Source organism: Trachemys scripta, chromosome 12 (genome assembly GCF_013100865.1).
Source record: "Trachemys scripta elegans isolate TJP31775 chromosome 12, CAS_Tse_1.0, whole genome shotgun sequence".
Taxonomy (NCBI): domain Eukaryota; kingdom Metazoa; phylum Chordata; order Testudines; family Emydidae; genus Trachemys; species Trachemys scripta.
The window spans coordinates 12,005,903-12,027,465 of NC_048309.1; the positions used below are offsets into that span (position 1 = coordinate 12,005,903).

Sequence of the window (21,563 nt, forward strand, 5' to 3'; positions counted from 1 at the left end):
CTCCTCATATGGGACCCGTTCCAAACCCTTAGTCATTTTAGTTGCCCTTTTCTGAACCTTTTCTAGTGCCAGTATATCTTTTTTGAGATGAGGAGACCACATCTGTACGCAGTATTCGAGATGAGGGCGTACCATCGAGTTATATAAGGGCAATAATATATTCTCAGTCTTATTCTCTATCCCCTTTTTAATGATTCCTAAAATCCTGTTTGCTTTTTTGACCGCCTCTGCACACTGCATGGACATTTTCAGAGAACTATCTGCGATGACTCCAAGATCTTTTTCCTGACTTGTTGTAGCTAAATTAGCCCCCATCACATTGTATGTATAGTTGGGGTTATTTTTTCCAATGTGCATTACTTTACATTTATCCACATTAAATTTCATTTGCCATTTTGTTGCCCAATCACTTAGTTTTGTGAGATCTTTTTGAAGTTCTTCACAGTCTGCTTTGGACTTAACTATCTTTAGCAGTTTAGTAAGGGCTACATGCCAGCATCACTGACTGGGATGGGGAGAGGAGTGGAAAACATGTACACAATAGGACTTGAGGCTATTACTGCTGGCCACAGAAGTGGCACAAAAGGCTACCACTGGAGAGAATGAGAAGTGGTTAAATCAAAGAGATCAATGGATTTCCCACTTAACCTAATTTTGAAAGGCTAGGCAATTTAGGAGTGGGGGAACATTAAACCATATGGCTCAGCAATACGTCATTACTTTATGAGGCTGACAACATAAAGATGCAACAGCTTGGTTATCTTATGATGATTAAAAAAAAAAAAAAAAAAAAAAACACAACACCCGCTAGAAAATTGATTGTAGTAGAGGAGAAAAAACCCTCAGTAAGATCCAGGAAAACAGATCCCACAGAATGCAACAGGTGGAAAAAGAGACAGGAGACGCCACCCACACCTGCTCCCAGGATGTGCAGCTAGTGCAGAGGTATGAAAGAGGTGACAAACACGTGGTGCGCACATCCCCTAACAAAGATCTAATCCTCCTCTCTCAGCTCAACCCACAATGCGAGATCAAAACCCAGTTGTGCCAGGCTGAACATGACCACAGCCTTATCCTCTACATCTTGCTTCCTCCACACCCAAGAAAACCCCCCAAAGAGACGCTCTAAAGGACAAGAAATCGTTCTGGACAAGCAGGCTTAAAAATACTCAAGCAACAGAGCTGACGGAAACATCTGGACAAAACAAGAATCACATCACAGTGAAGACAAAGAAAAACTCTCAAACTTGGAAGTCTCACCATGAGATCTCAGGTATACAGCAATCTCTTGTCTTCCAATGTAACACAGATACAACAGAATATACTGATGGTAAAGAAATAATGTACTACTTTGTATATCTATATACCAAAGGAGTGCGAGTGCTAGAAACATTAAGTCTTAGAACACCCCATGAGGTAAATATTATCTTCAAATTACAGATAGAAAAACAGAAGCATAAAGAAGTCCACTTTCGGGTTCACAAGAATGCTGCCTTTTGCTGAATACTTCCAACCCTCCACTGCAACTGAAAGAAGGCCAGAGCCTGAAGAAGTCTCTTTAAATCCTCCTAAGACCTCCAGGTAGCGCTGGTTGGGGGGAAAAAGTTGCAAAATATTTAGAAATATTGTTTCAGAAGGGATCAAAATTGACCTTTTTAAATTTTGCATGTTTCCACCTTTAATCAAAAAGTCATCATTAACTTTTTTTTTAATCAAAATCTTTAATTTACCAAAACATTTTTGGTAAATTAAAGATTTTGATAAAACACTGTTTGAGTGGTTAGATTTTGGGAGGGAGGGCTGGGGATAAAAGGTTGTTGGTTTTTTTTGGTACCAACAAAAGAGAGATGAAACTTCTCAAAAAAGTTAAATTACCCTTTTTCTCAAAATGTTTCAGAGAAAAAAAAGTTTACATTCAAAAGATTTTGGTCAGTTCTACTTCCAAACCTCCTTGACCTCAACTATCCAAGACACTTTCTTCCTGCTTCCAAAACCTACTGTGAAGGACCAGGTGGTAGAATGCCTCCCTTTACACCATGTTTCCATTTATTCCAAAGCCTCCTGGCTGCATCTGTGTATACAGTGAGTCTTGCACAACTTGCATGCAAACACTGCCAGAGACGTAGAACAGGTGGAGGTTCAGTACATTTGTGTTTCAGGAGTGCTGGAACGTGTAAAGGCAGCTCCAGAGGGCTCGCTAGGGTCATCCAGGATCCAGCTGTCAGATTTGAGGGAGTGCGGAATGGATGGCTCAGGGGTTAACCATGCAGTCCTGAGCCTTTCATCTCTAGTTTAAGAGATTAAATCCAGCCCAACTATGTAGTGATCAAAAAAAAGTCATTGCCAAGTCTGACGGCCTCTGGAAAAAACAAGTTCTTGATCTGAGTATAATTCAGGAGTGAAGAGCTGTCCTTGCTCCAAAAATCACTACCAGGGCTGCTAATTAGATACCCCTATTGGTATCCTCAGCATGAATTTATTAGGGCTGCATTCATCACACTTTCAGTACCTGCTTTGAGCAAGTGTTCAGGGCACAATACTGAAGACACCCTGGGTGCCTTGCACCCAGTGTAAATACTACATCAGAATGGTTGCATCTTGCACCCACTTAGCCCAGGTGTAAGCCTCTACACAAGGTGGGAGGGCTCAGTTCTCCACTGCTAAAGACTGCTCTCACGCTGGTGAGAATCAAGAGTAATTCCACTGAAGCCATTACGTCAGTATGAGGAGACCAGCCCCTACTCTCACATTTAAGAGTGGGGGCAGAATTTATATTCTGGATTAGACTGACTCTTACAGTGACTTAGTGGAGTAGCTCAGAGTGTAGTGGAATAAAGAATTTGGCTCATGAAACAGGCCAGACATTGCCTTGTGCTTTGAGCAGTCATTTACCCCCGTGCAAAATAAGCACAAGATGCTATCAGATGAGAAGGGCAGTATTTACACATTCACTTTGCACTAGTGAAAGCAACCACACAAGATGCAGGGCAATGATGAATTGGGCCCAACAGAACAGAATGGCGCTCTTGACTGCACTCTGAATCTTTGTTCCTTTCATACCCAGGTCTCAGACAAAGCGGTAAAGCAGTACAGTGTAGGTGTGTATTTACAGGCATTCAGTTCAAGAGGAGCCTTTCTGACTGGCAGTTGTTTGGCCTGTGCGTCCGCCATGCTTGAGACTTAACAGCTGAAGCCACTTGGATTTGACTATTTCTTTGGAAATCTCCCAAAAAGCTTTCATGTTACTGGCACAGACAGACAACAGGTGCTGCGAGAGCCACCCCACAGGAGCCGCTTGTGACTGACAGAGCAGCCTGGGGTCTTGCAGCAGGGTGTTTTTTGATGAGTCGTACAACAGGAAGCCAGAGCATGGGGAGGCACCACAGTAAGGAATGTGTGTGACTTTTAAAATAGCAAAACCACAGGGAAGAGAAGAAAATTTATTTTTATTTGCACCCCAATTGAATGGCATTAAGGATAACAACTACCAAGGGACTTTCTTCACTTCCTGGTTGTAGCAGCAGATTGTGAAAGAAACCGAAAAGATTTAACTATTTCAAGGCAAAAGTGACAGCGGCCACACGCTGACCTGGAGCAAGCAGGCCCAACACAACTGGATGCGGTGTACTTTTTCCATTAGCCTCTACCTTGTGTAGTCACTTACAGGAGTGCAAGCCAATCTGGTTTGGTAACATTTTACACCCACTTTGCATTGATATAAGCGACTTACACAAGGTGCAGGGCAATGGAGAATCAGGCTCAATACCTGGCACCAGACCCACTTCGGACAGGTATTTTACTCAGTGGGCCACATCCTGCTGCATTAAACCACCTTTGTAATAGTCCAACAGTGCAGAAAGCAGCCCTAAAGCCAGCTTACTCAGCCAAATAAAGATCCCCCCCCCCCATAGAGGGCTCCATAGGTGGGGTAGAACAGCTGTAGCAGTGCCTATGCCACATACTGCTGCTGACCAGAGCATGAGGCCTGGCTGGGGATAGAGGATGTAGCCAGGGATTCCCTAGGCCCTGTTCTAGTTTATGCCAAATGACAGGCTGATGCACAGCAGCCCCTAGATCAGAGGGGTACAAAGGATGACTTAAAGCCAGCTTTGCATACACCACACTGCAGCTGCCCCAAAGGTTTCTTGTCAAACAATCTACACAGTTGCCCCTCATTGCTTTTTATAAAGTCTCAGATGTTCTTGGGGAAAATTTTAAAGGGACACTATAGCAACAAAAACAGCTCCGATTGTTGCCTCACCACATGTTCTGATCATCTGGGTGCAATTTTATGTCTTCAAGTAATCATGCCCACAGATAACTGCAGACACAAATTCGTGGAACTCAGACATTTAGCTTCCCGACTTTCCACAAACAAGATAGCCAATTGTGTCAATTCTACACACTAAGCCTGTTAGTTGCAGGAACAATCAGTGGGTGCAAAATTGTGCCCATAAATTTAGAGTGTCTCTCAAAAATTAGGAAAATACTACTGTGCTTGTGTTATTGAAATCTTAGATTAGAATTTGGACATTCAAAAAAAAAAAAAAAAAAAAAACAATCTAAGTTTGCTTTTCCCCTTTGTGTTGTTTATTTATTGATTAGCTTCGCTGCTTCAACAGAGTGAAGAGCAGAGAAGCTGATTTAGTTTCACTTTCTGTTTTGTATGCACTAGCCTAATGCTGCAGCTGCATTTGGGTCCCCAGCAGTGCCGGGAAAGGTTTAAATTTAAAGCTACCAAAAAGAATACCTTTCACGGTTATTTAGGGTTTTTAACCTGCATGAAAACACCTATTCATTTTAAGTTCAATAAGCTCCTGCCCCCCCCCGTCAGTCTGCATTTTGGGCCTTCGCTACTCAGCGTTCTCTTCAGCAGGATTCTGAAGTTAGTTTTTTAAAAAAAAGTAGTTCTTTGTGTAGCATTTAATAAATTATTCATTAACCACTTCATTGCCGTGTTCTGCGGCAGCATCTGAGATGCAGAGGACCGTAGCAGCAGTCTCTAAATCCCAGCATTCCATTATTGGAACATGGACACTTTAATAGGGATGTTTGTGAGTGGCACAGCATTGGAAGGGTGTTTTGCCCCTGTACCAAGTATGTAGGTAGCTTAGAAGCAGGTTACTTATTTAGGTAATATTTGTAAGTCACTGAATAGTAGACAAGCCAATTACCAAAGAGGGTGGGAGATGACTAAATTAAACTTAAAATGAAACAAACTGCGGCCTGATTCTAGAAGCGTAATAGATCCAAAAATCCCACTGGCGTCAGATGAAGTTTTGGATGATCAAGAAATGCAGGATTAGACCCTAGACTGGCTTTTACTTTGCTGATTGCTTTGAAAGGACAAAAATCAGAACGGACAGACTTTGTTGCTCAAATGAACACCTGACTTTGGCAACATAGTACAATTCATGGCACCAAGGTAAACTGTATGACTTTTTTGCCAATGCACGTTTCCTGTGATTAAATTATTGCCAGAGAAGAATGCAGTGAAATTCTTGTTTACTGATGCTTGCAAATGAGATCTATAATCCCCCTCCCTCTTCCTCCATCTCTTGGCAACTGATAAATAATTTGTAGTGCTCATTGTCATATGTACTAAATGTATCCCCGTTGGTTTTAATGATGAAACTGAGGCCTAAGAAATGGAACACTAACTGTAGATCACAATGAACACATTCAGTCTCACACTTCTTAATACGTGAAGCTAAAAGGAAGTTATAAAAACCTCTGCAAAAAAGAGCCTTTTGTTTGCCCCGCCTATATGGCTGAAATGGCTGTGCAGGGTGTCAGGGACAGAAATGACAAGAGAATGTTTGCATGAGTTAGGGCCTGATCCAAAGCCGACTGAAGTCAGTGGGAGCTTAGTTTGTTTCACTGCATTATTCTTCTCTTTACACTTCACATGGGGAGAGTCTTGTTAAGGGCAGTTTTTAAGATCCACATTAATTATGTGCTTGTGCACCCTTTAGAAAAGCCTCTAGCGTGCATGTGCCAGAAATACCAAGGTTACTAGTTGTCTCATCAGCTGAGAAAGCTGTTGTATTTCACATGCAAACAAAGCTTTAAAAAGACAAGACCCAAAAATACTGAAACATTTCTGCTCTTCGCACCTCAGACGAAAGACTTCTTTTCACAACAGATGTTACTCCAGTCCTTCCAGCACAGACTTAACTATTTATGAAACCTAGCATGTTTTAACAATACACACTCAGCATATGGTGTGAGCACTATTATGGCAACACCGCCTCTTACATCCATACACTCGCTGGAAAGATAATACCAAGACCATTGTGGGCCTATAGGTGTGAGGGGACAGGAATGAAAGAAGGAGACTATGAATTAAGGACAGGGAAGGAATGAAATATTGTTTAAATAAAAACGAGGTATATTGTCATATAAAGTTACAAAATGGCAGTGCTCAAGAACTTTAAGAAAATGGGTGCACTTTTTTGATGCTCTAAACAAAAACCCACTATCAAGATTCACTTTCTGAAATGATGTGAAAAAGAACGGCATCAATCATTAAACAGTTAAATGAAGGCAGTATGACAGTAGCTATTGTTCTCCTGAAGCACACTTGTATTTTCCAGAGCAGCTGCCAGATCCTATTAGATGTATAAAAAGGAGGACTTCTCGGACTGAGTCGGGATGGTATAAGCTATTGAAAACAGCAGACAAAAGCCCACTTTTACAGACTATTCAAGCCGTGTATAACATCTGTCCAGAATCAATTTTTGACCTAATGTTACTTTCATTAAGTATTAGACTTTGTTTCCAGTTCAGTTTGTTTCCCTGACTAAAATGGTACCCCAAGTGTGATTCCATGGGAAACAAGATGGAGAGAGTAGATCTTGTGCAAAAAGCATGCTATGGAACATGTTATTTTCTTGACTGTTTTGACACCTTAAATAATATTATGACAAGAAAAATACATGCCACTTATTTGGATTCTTCTGCATTCTTTGAATTGCCAAAGAAGCAAGAAAACATATTACAAAACAAACCTCTCGTGATTTATGAAGACAGATTTGCTGATGCTGAAAAGAGGATCTTTAGGAGTCATATGAAAACTGAAAATTAAAAAAAAATAAAATGCTACACAAAACTTTTCCAATGCTTGCCTAAAAGAAAAAGTACTATGAAGTTGAATTACTGCTGCTGAAGCTGTATTCCTCTTTATGACTTAGAGTTCTCACACATTTTAAAAATGAGGAAGTTGATTCAAGCATTTGACTTCAAACTGACTGAAGTTAACTACATAAAAAAAAATACTTCCACTTACCCATATGGTCGCTGAATAAAGGCTGGATGTAGCTGCTGCACACCTATAGTAAAACCTGAAAAAGTAGGGGGAAAGCATTAGTATTAAACAAAAGCATTCACTACAGTGTGTAGATATTATAATGCATACATGCACAACTACAAGTGTGTGTGTGTGTGTGTGAGAGAGAGAGAGAGAGAGAGAACATTTTAAACTCCCTAACAGAATACTTTTTAGAGGTACAATTATTTTAAATATACTCCTGTAACATGCACACAGACCAGACTGGAATTCTGAACACAGAAAACTCACTCGTACAAAGAGACAAGCACTCATTTTCTACAACATGCAATAAACCCAAAACGTGGAGTGGTAGAAACAATTATACTATAGCAGTTGTAAGAAAAAGAATATAAATGCACTAGCTTCCAGGGACAATATCCTTATCCCAACTATGTGAGGCTGGGTGTGCGCGCGCGCGCGCACACACACACACACACACACACACACACACACAATTTTGGCATAGAAAGTTCAAGTAAGGAAACTGGGAGCAGAGAAAGCTGAATTACATAGTGCACTAAAGAGGCAAAACTGAGGGGCCAGTGTGGCTTTTCAGATCAATTACCAACACATTTCCCATTTTGCAACGAAGGCTTCTTCGAACAGAGAGAGCTGAGAACTCACCAGTTTGAATACTCCTTGGTTTTGCTCCCAGATATGCCAGGTTCACATTTGCTTTTCTGCCATCAATGATGGGGTTGGGATCTTTGCACGCTCTCTCAGCTGCAGCTCTGTCTGCCATGGTCACCTGGAGTTAAGCACAACCTGTTTTGTAGCAATGGTTGTCCACAAAACCTACACTGAGTGGGGCTTGATGAAGTTGGCTTATTTTGGGTGAGGAGTTAAATTTGCTTTCTTGAAATCTCAGTTTGCGGGGGAGGGAGAAGACTCAGAGGGACAAGAATGGGTCCTGTGCACTCGGGTGAAAACAGAAAGCACCAACAAGTTTCTCTCCTGGGGATCTGCCAGCAATTTTTTTTCCACTCTAGCACACACAAGTTGGTAGAGTAACTTAACCCCTCCCACCCAACACTCCCTAAAGCAGAGGCTGCTCAAGGAAACTTGAAGCAAAGGACACACTCATGAATCATACAGAAGATGCAGAAATTGAGGCTGTACAGAATGTGCTTCACTGAAGCGCTCTAAAGAAACAAGCCAGCAACGCGTGGGGGAAGGGGTGTTGAAATGAACTACAGAACAGCCAGCACCGGAGGTTCTTATCCCAATGCTCTCAATCAAGGGCCTTTGTCTTGGGGGTGGGGGAGTTACTCTCTGCCTCACCCCCACACCCGAGCTCTCCTGCGTTCAGCAGTCTGTCCTGGAGGAAGAAAAACAGATCTGAGCGATGAAGAAGGGGGAAACAACTTTCTAGCAGAGGGTGGCTCTGCACAGAAGAGACCTCCAAACCACCCAGCCTTGTATAAGCCCCACGCTAGCTAGTGCAAGAGCAGAGCAATGAAGGGGGAGGTCTTGCCCATGGAGAGCGTGGGGGGCATACAGAGAGATTCTCCCCTGCGTTAGAGAGAATCCAGGGGAAGAAAGGGCCGCAAGGAACCACCCTTGACAACTAGAGGAGGCTAATGGGATACAGTGGGGAGGGGAGGACGGTGTTTCCCCGGGGTAGGGGCTCTCTTCCCTGGGAGAGGGGGGATCCCAGGCTCACAAACTCTTTACCCGACACAAAGCAAGTTACAATCACCAACTCCCCCAGCTTCAGAGACCGGGCTCCTCTGGGACATGCCTGAGCCGGGCTACCAGGACCAACACGAGGAAGCGACCAGGGCACCAGCCCCGGCTAACGCCCGCCTTTCACTCCGCGCCCATCACCGCGGCACCTGCCTGGACTGGGGGGGGGAGGGGGCGCACTTACAAAACCATATCCCCGGGATTTGCCCGTCTGCCGGTCGGTGATCACCACCGCTTCCTCGATGTCCCCGAACACCTCGAAGTACTTCCTCAGGGAGGAGTCGGTGGTGTGGTAGGGCAGCCCCCCGACGAAGATCTTGGTGAAGGTAGTGTCCTTCTGCACGGTGTGCATGGCGCTGCGGGCGCGGGGCGGCGGCCGCTGCAAAAAGCATCCAAAATGCCACGGGCGGCCGGGAGCAAACGGCTCAGGGGCTCAGAAGAGGCGTGAGACACCCTGGGCCGGGGTCGTCATCCTCCTCCTCACCACACGCAGCTGGGGGCAGAGGTAGGCGGGGCCGCCCCCACGCAGCAGCAGGCAGCGGGAGCAGCAGCTGTCGCTTTGTCCCCCATGCACCGGGAACCGCTGCCTGCGAAGAGCCCTGGCTCCAGCCCCTCTTGTGCAATGACCTCCCGCAGGGCGCCGGGGAACAGAAGCGGCCGCTGCCTGCCAGCCGCCGCGCCGGGCTTTGTACCATCCTCTCCCTCCGCCCCACAGCCGGGCTCCGGCCCCGCCTCCCCACGGGAGACAAACCCCGGAGGCGCAAAGGCCCCCGGGGCTTGTAGTTCCCACCCGCGGCGGGGAGGGTCGATTGGGGGCGGGGCGGGGAGCCGGGGCTGCCATGAAGCAGCCGCCGCTGAAATAACAACGGGAGGCAGGAGCCAAAGGGAACTGAGCGGGCTGCAAACCGCGCCGCGGCTGACATTAACCAAGGCCACCGAGCGTGTCAGCTGGAGAGAGGGACACATCTGTCTCCAGCCCGGTGGCCAGGCAGCAAGTGTGAAAAAATCGGGACAAGGGATGGGGGTAATGCCCAGATCAGACAAAGCCCCAAATATAGGGGGTGTCCCTATAAAATCGGGACATCTGGTCACCTCGCAGCTACTCCATTTTAGACACGCATTGGGATGATGCATCGTTTTGTCTCAACGTGTTTTGCCAAAGCGAGCTACTAAGTGATTGCCTAGAGCTGTAACTGTAGCTAGAGAGAGACGTGGAGAAACTGGGAAATACTTATTTTTCCACGTCTTTGGATTTCGGCTAAATTTGCTTGTTTAGCTGAGACTCTCTCTCTCTCTCTCTCTCTCTCTCTCTCTGTGTGTGTGTATGATGAGAGAGAGACTTTGTGTGTGTGTGTGACACATCCAAAAAGGCAATTAAAAAAGGTTTCAGAGTAGCAGCCGTGTTAGTCTGTATCCGCAAAAAGAAGAACAGGAGTACTTGTGGCACCTTAGAGACTAATAAATTTGTTAGTCTCTAAGGTGCCACAAGTACTCCTGTTCTTCTTTTTAATTAAAAAAGGGTAACCCTGTAATGGTTATTGTTAGTATTTATATTATGGTGGTACCCAAATGCCCCATTTGGGCTTGGGGACCCACTGTGCTGGTGCTGTACAAATACAGAAAGGAAACAATCCCTGCTTCGAAGGGTTTACAGTCTAACCAGACAACGGATACGGGATGGGATACAACATAAAAGTAAATAAACCCTTTCTGGCTTGCCAATTGCTAAGTCTAGCTTCTTTCCTGGTTAATGCCCTGCACTGGCTCTAAATCTCGCAATATCTCTGTAGCTAGGGATGTCTCCACTCCTCCAGCTAGAACTGCCTATGTAAGTGCAAGGGGAATATATATTTTCATGCACTGAAAAGGCCAAATAAATGGGCAGTGCTCTGCATCTCTTAATTTTTCTAATCTACTTCTAGATTGAGGTTTCCCTGGGAATCTAATGCACACATGGTTAGGGGCCTACTACTCTTTGTATGTACCTTGGTACCTGAGTCTGGCGGCACCTCCTGGAAGAGTCTTTAAAATTCCCATGAAAATCTCCCAAACGCCTGCTTCTTTTTGATGTAGACTACAAGTCCCAGCAGCCTCAGCGGGAGCCTTCTGCTGGGTGAAAGCTGCATGCAAATCAGCAGCAGGAGAGAGGCAAGCTGAATAGGGTGGAGTGAGAGGGCGAGCAGAGCAGGCAGCACTGAATTTGAGTAGGAAACATATGTTTGCAAAGCAAATGTTTGTGCCCAGGAGCCCGCCAGTAAAAGCCGCTTAAAACGAGGTGGTTTTTTTTTTTTTAAACTTTGCAGCAATCGTAACTGCAAATATTTAATCACTGTTACATTTTCAGGCACTCCGATAAATTAATCAAAGGGCTTGCGTGCCTCGCCTGGCTGGCTCACTTTGTGCTTTGGGGCTGCACTAGACCACAAAGGGGTGCTAGAAGGAGAAGGCTGGGACAACTTGTTCTCTTATTACGTAGTACAAGGGGCAGGCCTAAGGTTTTAGCTCAAGCGCTGGAAAAAATAAATATAGAGATGAGGAGCTGGGTGCCTTTATCAACCCCATTTCTAAACTGGCCCTTCTACATTGCACCTGTACACTTGGTGCATGTATGAACAGATGTTTGCATGTGCAAAGCAGGCATTTGAGCATGCAAACACAGAGCGTGCACATTAGGCACATGCACGTGTTTTTTGGGTACAGTTTAGGCACCCTGTATCTGAGTCTGAATGCTTCCTGTACCATCAGCTGTCACCTAGGGCACAAATGAGGCTCCACCATCCCTGTCTATCCTGGGTGGTTCTTTGCCTGTCTCCTATGTTCTTAAATCCCATAGGTTTTCCCGTACTGTATGACAAAGGGATTCTTTTGGTTGGCCCATTTTTTGTACCATCCTCTCCCTCCGCCCCACAGCCGGGCTCCGGCCCCGCCTCCCCACGGGAGACAAACCTGTGGTTTTGCCCTATAACTAAGGACAATTTGGGCAACACCACAAAGGAGACTGTGAGAGCCCACTCCTCTGGTGAGATTCAAGGCCTATCCAGAGATGGATTAGATGGTGAGGAAATCTGTTCTGCCTCCCTACTCAGGGATGCACTAAATGAGCCACTAGCAGTTCCTCCTCAGCTCACACACTTCTGGTTATGCCCTCAATCTTTTGTTTTTCAGATAAGCGATTTGACGTGTCTCTTTTAATGTATTGCTATTTTGTAAGGAGCACCTTCAATGTACATGAACGCAGAGAAATACATGGGTGCTACACTGCCCCAAGGACTGTGGTTACACTGCCATTTTTCTTAAAATCTCCCACAACTGTAATTCCCCCTGTGCAGCACTGCAGATGACACAGCAGTTAAAACACTGGCAGCTGATCTACACTAGCACTTCCACCTCTGCTACCACAAATGGAGCTGCAAAAGTTGGAAGTTTTTAAAAGAAAAGCCAGAGCAGACAAGGTCAGGTGTGTACAGTCTGAATTAGACAAACAGTACACAGTCTACATTAGGGCTCTTTCTCAAAGCGGGACAGACAGACAATGTTCTTTCATTGGTGCGTTATTGTTAAAAGGCTTTGTCGGAAAAGTGTGTTTTAAGCGGGGGTTGACTTGAAGGGAAAATGATACTAGTCCTACTCTTGCACGTTCCGCCCACAAAATAAACTCCACCCACATAAGTTGCCAAAATGAGAGTGTTCACAGTAGATTGTGCAGATGTTTAAAATATGATAATATGAGTTCTCTGAGCTTCATTGGACTCCTTGAGGTTGACTCTCCTTGGGTGAGACATTGGATATGCCCCTGGGCTTTGCTAAGCTCCTTTAGCTTGCCCCTTCATGATGGCAGAGAAGTAAGTGATGGCAGCTCCCAAAGATGAGCCACTTGTGGCACCAAAAGGACACATGACTCAGTGAATTATATGGTGCTGTGAATCTCCCTCTGCTTTCTTACATCAGCAGTGAAATAGTTAACAGTATTTACATTATCATCACTAGGCATCAGAGTTGACACTTCACATAGATCAGTGGCTCAAACTTTTTTTACTGGTGACCCCTTTCACATAGCAACCCCCCCCCCTATAAATTAAAAACACTTTTAAATATATTTAACACCATTATAAATGCTGGAGCAAAACGGGGTTTGGGATGGAGGTTGACACCCCCCCTGTAATAACCTCGTGACCTCCTGAGGGGTCCCGATCCCCAATTTGAGAACCCCTGACATAGATGAATGGGGCAGTTCAAACCTCTCAGAGATAATGTCCCAAGCTCTCTGCAGACTCCCATAGGGTATGTCTACCCAGCAAATAAGATGTGTAATTCCCCATACACCAGCTAATTCTGCTCAGGCTAGCAGCTAAAAATAGCAGTGTGGCGTGACAGCTCTGCCGAGCTGCCCTGCCCAACCTCACAGGTATGTCCTTGGGTGGCATATATGTCTGCCTATGTGGGACTTTACACCGCCCCGCTGCTGTGTAGACATACCCATAGCCATCTCTGCATCTCTTAGACCCGGTTCACAGTTCTGAAGTTATCATCACAACCATGACAACCCAGAGACTTTGTTATTGTTGTTGTTGCTGCTCTTTTGAAATGAAAACTGACTGTGTGGAAAACAAGCCCGGAATTTCAGCGCGCTGTCAGTATGCCATACTATTGCATACCAGCTGAACCCCAGCCCTGCTTTTAACAAAGAATTGAAAGAACAGAAAGTGGGCATTAAACATAGCTATTGTTGCAAATCTGTAATACTGTTTCATCAATTAGATTCTTTTCCAAAATGTTACTTTCCTCCAGTGCACATAGAAGAGTAACTGGTCTCATTCTACATAGTACTTAAAAGTTAATTTGACAAGAAAAAATCTATATCTGATTTTTTCCTATTATCATGGTGAAACATAAGAAAGTTGAAGAACTGGCAACACAGGACAAGTCATGTGGCCATTTTACTTTGATTTAGTGTTTTATACCCACATCTTCCCAAACATGTTCTTGACTCTGGTATGATAGTTCTTCAGCCATCCTCTTTTAGGAATCTGTCCTGCTGCTTACTTGATCATATTGCTTGTGGAAGTAAATGAAGCAAACAGAATTTACCTTTTGTGTGTATGGCTGGGAAGGAGAGGGTTCTGTACCAGGGCCCATTACAAGAGGTAGAAGTCTGTCCAGAATAAAAAAAAACCTTCTTGGTCTGTCTTGCCTTTGTAGGATGAACACTTGGGAAAAACAGATTTGGACTAGAGTTTTCTAAAGATATTTTTCTTTTATAAAAGCCCCCAAACAAAAAGCCAGTTGTTTTAAGGCAAATTTTTTTTTGAAATCTGAACTCCACAGTTGTCCATTTATATGTTTGGTTGCATTGATTCTATTGCTCCACACATTATAGACTTCGTGAATGATTAAGGAGGAAGCACTGAGCAGTCCACCTTCCTGTTTCTCAAAGTGTCATATTCCCCTTCAAGGCCACATTGACTACAATGAGGCAGGATCAGGCCCCATCTTAATAGTGCTGGCTGAGTATCTCCCAGCATAACTGCATGAATGAGAAGCTCATGCCACTTTGCAATAAAGAGAGTCAATGTTTGAAAAATTGCATGCCTGATGTAATCTTGTGCTTTGTTTTGTGACATACATGTGTTGGTGGAGTCACAAGCCAGTGCCTACCTTCCACAATGTATAGTGCAGACAGCCTGTGGTTGGTCACACATTTTCCCTGCTATATGACCAATTCTTAGTATTCCTAGGCCTAGAGTCTTCATGATCATTGATTCATACCACTGACACCTACCTTATTTCTGCCATTAGAGATGTGTGGGCTCCTTCTTGGATTACTAACGGCTAATTACAAAACTCATTGATTTCACTTACCCTCTTTCCCTAGTTCTTCATACTGCTCCAATTGATGGCAATAGCAAATCTCCACTTCATCTAAGTGGTGCAGGATCAGGCTCATAACAGATTCCCTGCTCCTGCACAAGAACAGACGGCTAATACCTCTACCCTCTTTTGAGAGCTAAACAAATGCTTACCCACGTCAGCCAGCAGGAAATGTGTGTAGAGAACAATATCACCTGCTTTCTCCACTGAGCACAAACACAGCAGCTCTATGACATGTCTGAACTCCAGTTCCTCTTTCTCCTTGCAGCCAGGCAGGCAGCACCAGTAGAGTACGTCCAGAACGGGATTAAAAATATGGTGAACCTCTGTTTACTTTGACTTCCCAGTTACTTCGCAGAAGCGGTCTCAGCTGCTGGTGTGACCTGGCTGAGCCATGTCCCAGAACACAGGACTGTAGTAAGAGAACTGCGTTGCCCCATCATGTAGGTGTTACGACCCCAGCCAAAAGAGTCCTGACTACCAGTGATCATACCAGAGGGAACGAGTAAATATGATGAAAATAAAGTGGGCGAGGCTACCGGTATGGGAGTTGAGAATGAGGGAGACAGACTAGTCAGAGCCCATTAGGGTGACTGGACTTCCTCCCAGTTCTAGGGCTGCTGAGGAAGGACTCCCCTGTGAGCTTTTCCAAGCAATTCCCCATCTCTCTCTGGTTTCTCCTTGGGAGAGGACTGTGAAGCATGTGCATACCATGAGTCTGATCCAACGGCCATTGAATGCCCTCCTTTCAGGGGGCTTTGGATCAGGCCCCATCACAGGGAACTGATTATTACTATTTTTAAAACTGAGCAGAGCTACTGTGGAGCGTTGACCTATTTCAGTTAATGCTGCTGCTTTCTGCCAGGCTCGAAGGGCTTTGCACTTGGATTTGCTATGGAGACCTTGCTTGTTGGTTACTGCAGCAACCTTGAATGGGACATCCCTTTTGGACGCTCTGTGGTTAAGTTAGTTATCCAAAGAATAAGAAATATACTGTGGGAATTGTTCAGCTTGTTAGTTTTACTAATGCTTAATCTGGATGCTGGCCACTGTCCAGGCTGAGAGTGGCAGGAGGGTTGAGACATCCTGGGGGGAAGTTGCACTGAATCACATTTGGTTTGTTTTGTAGGAGGAAATACATTCTCCAGCCCTTTCTCTTTCTCTTAGTTTTGGTGGCCTGAATGCATGGTGACCTTTGCTCATCTCTGTGCAGCTGCTACAACAGACCTGCTTTTATAATCCTTTGTGGGTCACTTTTAATGGAACATTCAAACAGAGGACCTCTCCCTTGCCCATGTGTGTTGCTTCAGTTGGAGTCTTTTGATGGGAACAGCTTAATCTTCTGAGTTATTTCAGAATTGGGAATTCCCAACAGACATTGCACAGTGCTTTGAAAATAGGTATTAGGCCAGATTCTGTATTCTCCAACACTCTCACATCTCCACGGAGTTAATTTGTTACAGCTTACTTTTACCTTCCACAGAATGTCGGTTGGCAGCAGAATGTGACTCTTAGGCCATTGATAACACTAGGAAAAGAGGCCATGGTTGATGCTGTTAGGTAAGCTCCCCACTAGAGTCTATCATGACCAGCTATTTATTTATTTATTTAAATTATTCATTATTATTATTTCCACTGTGCTAACAAGTAGGACCCCCAGTCATAGATTCCAGAGCCAGCAGGGACCATTCTGATACAGGTCAGACTAGATGATAACACAGGCCAGGGAACTTCCCCAAAATAATTCCTAGCGCAGCTTATCTTTTAGAAAAACATCCCATCTTGATTTTAAAATGGTTAGTGATGGAGAATCCACCACGATCCTTGGTAAGTTGTTCCGATGGTTAATTAATGTCCTGAGTCATGTTCTAGGTGCTGTACAAACACAGAACAATGAGCATATAGTTTAATAGCTGTCTACACTACAGGCAAAGTCTTGGTAGTCGATGTGCTAGGCAGCATGGGGCCAATCACAATCTCTTGTCCTACCATAGTTAAGGCCTCGCAGGGTATGTCTACACTGCTACTGGGAGCGTGCCTCCCATCTTGGGTAGACAGACATGAGCTAGCTCTGCTCCAGCTAGCGCTCTAATAATAGCAGTGTGGATGGGTCATAGTGGAGGTCATAGAGGACCACAAGCTAAAGATGAGTCAATAGTGTAACACTGTTGCAAAAAAACCAAACATCATTCTGGGATGTATTCGCAGGAGCATTGTAACCAGGACATGAGAAGTAATTCTTCTGCTCTACTCCACGCTGATTAGGCCTCAACTGGAGTATTGTGTCCCATTCTGGCACCACATTTCAGGAAAGATGTGGACAAATTGGAGAATGTCCAGAGAAGAGCAACAAAAATGATTAAAAGTCGAAAACATGACCTATGAGGGAAGATTGAAAAAATTGTGTTTGTTTAGTCTGGAAAAGAGAAGACTGAGAGAGGCCTTTACAGTTTTCAAGTACATAAAAGGTTGTTACAAGAAGAAGTTAGAAAAATTGTTCTCCTTAACTTCTGATGATAGGAGAAGAAGAAATGGACTTAAATTGCAGCAAAGAAGGTTTAGGCTGGACATTAGTAAAAACTTCCTAACTGTCAGAGTGGTTAAGCAGTGGAATAAATTGCTTAGGGAGGTTGTGGAATCTCCATCATTGGAGGTTTTTAAAAGCAGGTTAGACAAACACCTGTCAGGGATGGTCTAGATCAGGGGCGGGCAAACTTTTTGGTCTGAGGGCCACATCAGGTTTCTTAAATTGTATGGAGGGCCGGTTAGGGGAGGGGGTCGTGGCCTGACCCCCACCCCCTATCTGCCCCCCCCCCCCCCCCGGGACTCCTGCCCCATCCAACCCGCGCTGTTTCCTGATGGCCTCTCTGGGACCCCTGCCCCATCCACACACCCCGACTCCCTGTCCCCTGACTGCCCCCGGACCCCCGCCACCCCATCCAACCCCGCCTCTCATTCCTGACGGGCCCCCCAGGATCCCTGCCCCTGACTGCCCTCTGCTGCCCCATCCAACCTCCCTCCTTCCTGACTGCCCCGAGACCTCTCCTGCCCCCATTCAACCCCGTTTCCCCCCGACCACCATCCACACCCCCGCTCCCGACCACCATCCCAAACTCCCCTGCCCTCTATCCACCCCCCTCCCTTGCTCCCTGCCCCCTTACCGTGCTGCCTGGAGCACCGGTGGCCGGCGGCACTACAGCTGCACCGCTCAGCTGGAGCCAGGCCATGCTGCCGCCGCCACCACCACCACCATGCAGCACAGAGCACTGGGTCAGGCTGGGCTCTGCAGCTGTGTTGCCCCAGGAGCTCGCAGCCCCACTGCCCAGAGCATTGCGCCGGCGGCGGAGCGAGCGAGCTGAGGCTGCAGGGGCAGGGGGACAGCAGGCCAGGGGCTAGCCTCCCAGGCCAGGAGCTTGGGGGCTGGGCAGGACGGTCCCATGGGCCAGATGTTGCCCGCAGGCCGTAGTTTGCCCACCCCTGGTCTAGATAATGCTTAGTCCTGCCGTGAGTGCTGGGGACTGGACTAGATGACCTCTCAATGTCCCTTCCAGTCCTATGATTCTATGCTGAGGCATGGGCTATCAACCTGAGTACAGACCCAGGGGTTCAGGTGGGCTTGTACTCGGACGGCTACCCTGTGATGCCGCTGGTGCTGCAACAGCCCCACAGCTATTTTTAGCATGCTAGCTGAAGCAGAGCGAGTGCGTATCTGGCTACCTGGGCTGGGAGGCATGCCCTCTCTTGCAAACTCATTAAGATGTGCCAAGCCCAGCTCTTGTGACCACTTGTTAGACTACAGCAGTACTCTGCTTGCAGACCATTTAGAGCAGGTATTGCAAAGGATCCCCTGAGTTCAAACTGCAATGGCAGGTCATACAAAATGCTTCCACAGCAAGCCAGGCTCCTCTCACCAAAGCTCTCAGCCTGCCAAGGCCCAAATATTGGATGCAATGGATAATAAAGACCTTCAAAGAGGGGCACAAAAATTATACATACATAAAACTTAAAATGCTGCAGGATCAATGTAGTGTAAACAGCTTTTCATCTGAGTTCCATGATTGCTTATTTTTAATGATGTAAATAATTTTCATCAATAAAAAGTAAGGGGACATGAAATTTGTGTGGAATGTAGGTAACTTTGGGACTGACAGGAGTGACGTCCCTAGATAGGAAGGGCACATGGGAGGCATGCTTCTCAAACTGATACCCCATGAGCATGCCTGCATCAGTTTCCCAGGATGGTATGGGATGGGGGTGAGAACTGGAGTCTTCATCAGAATGGCTATTTCCCTTCTTGCCCCCAAGATGGTCTGCAGAGTTTCTCATTTGTGCCAAGACCAGAGACACATTTTATTACACCTACTGACAATTATGTGCCCCAAATTAATACCCGTTTAGAGGAGAAATCACGGAGCTCATACTCACTTGAGCATTCCTGCCACAGAGATTGAATTGCAATGCATAGCTAGGAAACCTGGGTGGGGTCAAAATGTACAAGTGAAGTGCTGCTTCTTATATGAAGAAGCCATGCCACCTGGGCTCTTCCCACACCCCCAGCTGTCACTACAGAGAATCTGCATAACTAGGAGCTTTGTGCTTTGCTATTTATTGAACCCAGCACGTCCTGACAGCACCACAAAATAGCAGAGAATGCCATTTGTACTATTCCCACCCACCTAGTTCAGATCCCCCAGGGTTCATCAGACATCAGAATCTCATCCATGCCAGGAATTGAAGTCAGCTGAGTGGTAAATCCAGTTGTATGGTACCTTCAATTGCTAATGTTGGGTGGTGCTGTTTCAGAAGCTCCTCTTGTCGTGTCTGCCAGGAGAGATGGGTTGTGGATCAGGTTGGCACCATCACTGCTTCCTGCCAGCTTCTCATAGTCTGGGCTAAACTGCAGAGTGCTAGCTTGGTGCTTTCTCTCCCATATGCTCTTGCGTTGTGTGTGGGTGTCACAGATAATCTGCCCTGTGGGGCCTTGGTTGGAACTTTCCCAGGTGTGGCCAACAGATACCCGGTTTGCCAATGTGTCCTTGACCAAGATGGTGCGAGATGCTGAAAAGGGGCGGGTGGACTGTTCAGCGGTGTGCTCTGGGCTGGAAGGCGATGGGTTGACAAGATAGATGTAGACTTCGGCTCGCTGGACCAGTGGCAAGCTTTGGTGAAATTCAGTCCCAGGATGGTGCTCAGGACTCCTCTGATGATATGCCTGGGACATTGAGTGGTGGTAATCATTGTTGAGACAGGTTCTGGATTCTGGGGCGGGAGCCAGGGCAGAGTACACTACCCGCTTAGGGCCTGGGAAGATTGGGCTGGGTATGAAGTGTGCCTCATTGACTTGGGGGTGAATGTGCACAGCAGAGCACTCTGAATGGAGGCCGATGGGTTCCTCTGTGTTTGGAACAGCAGATTGATGCAGGAAACTCTGCCGTTGCATAGTTTCTCCTGCACTGTCAAGGCCGAGCTCTTTATCTCCAGTGACCCTCTGTGGGTTGTGTATGTAAATGCCCCAGTCAGCCAAGCTGCCTCTGGCCTTGACAATCTGCTTTGGGGAGCTGGTGCGAAAACGCACTGATGACACAGTGGATCCGGCCGGGCACACTGGCTGAGGACTGTCACTGTCTGAGTGACGGGAGCTGGACTGGCTCTCCCAGTCACGGTAACGTTGACCTAGCTTAGGCCGGTTGTTCGCCTGACGGTGTTGCTGCTGGTGCCCATACCAACTGGCTTTCTCATCATCAGTGTCTTGATGGGTTGGCCAAGAACCATGGTAACCTTTGCCCTTCTTGTGACCCTGGGGACAATGGCTTTTCAGCCCATTTAGGTTGTTCATGTTCACGGTTAGCCTCAGAGGATCCAGAGTGCAGTGGAAGCGCAACACGGAGATATTTCTCTGGCCTTTGGTCAGCACCAGCTCCTTTGAACCGCTGGATTTCTTGCTGCAGGAAATGGCTGTTAGTGCCTTGATCCATCCGTATGCTTCAGAGGAATGAAGAGGAAGAATAAAAAATGAAGAAATGAATTAACAGAAGTACAGTGTCCATGTGGTGGCTAACCTATTATAGTAAATTCATGTAATCCCTGGCCAGACAATGTCTGGTTCCTTTCTTTCATCTTCCCCAGACCTGCCTGCACATTGACAATGGAAGAGCCAGAGAGGGAAGGTAAAGGACAGAAACAGAAAGAGAGAAAGGAAAGGGGAGTGAAAGAGACACAGACAGGCTACATCTACACTAAAGGTTTTGTTCTCAAATTTCCCAGTGCTGCTAATCCTGGTGCAGCTCTGCTGGTGGTAGTAATGGTGAGTGGGAGCCCTAGTGTAGACAGGGTTCCTGTAGACACTAGCATTTAGAGCACTGTATCATCTAATAAGAACTGGCCAAAACCAGTTTAGAACAAACAAAATTGAACGTTTCCTCATCTTCCCCAATTTACCTTTGGTGGTGAAATAGTGGAAGATTCTCTTCAGAAACTGACACAGGTAAATCCAGATCTGAAAGAAGGGAAGAAGGAGAGAAAACCATGAGAATTTTCAAGATTTTGAAGCATTTCCCCATTTTGAACTGGGACAAAAAGTCAATCTCAAATTTTTTCACAAACCAAAAATCTGAAGAAAAAAAATTTGGTTCGGGTCAATCAAAACTTTTCATTTTGGTTTTGGCTTTTTTAAACTATA

The 21,563-nt window shown here is 45.8% G+C and overlaps 1 protein-coding gene across 4 annotated transcripts in view; it reads right to left on the bottom strand.

Annotated features, from left to right (window-relative positions):
• RBM38 (RNA binding motif protein 38) overlaps positions 1-9,715 on the bottom strand; it is a 39,387-nt gene extending 29,672 nt beyond the window's left edge. For 3 of the 4 annotated variants that reach the window (XR_004647819.1, XR_004647820.1, XM_034787113.1), the window contains exons 1-3: positions 9,201-9,713; positions 7,955-8,078; positions 7,289-7,343 (exon numbers count right to left, since the gene is read on the bottom strand). Coding sequence is in view for 2 of the 4 variants with exons in the window: in XM_034787113.1 (XP_034643004.1) it covers positions 7,289-7,343; positions 7,955-8,078; positions 9,201-9,368 (347 nt within the window). In the remaining 2 variants the exon portion in view is untranslated. Of the gene's footprint in view, positions 1-7,288; positions 7,344-7,954; positions 8,079-9,200 lie in introns of all 4 variants that reach the window. The other variant, XM_034787114.1, reaches the window with a different exon arrangement.
• Between the last annotated feature and the right edge of the window lie 11,848 nt (positions 9,716-21,563).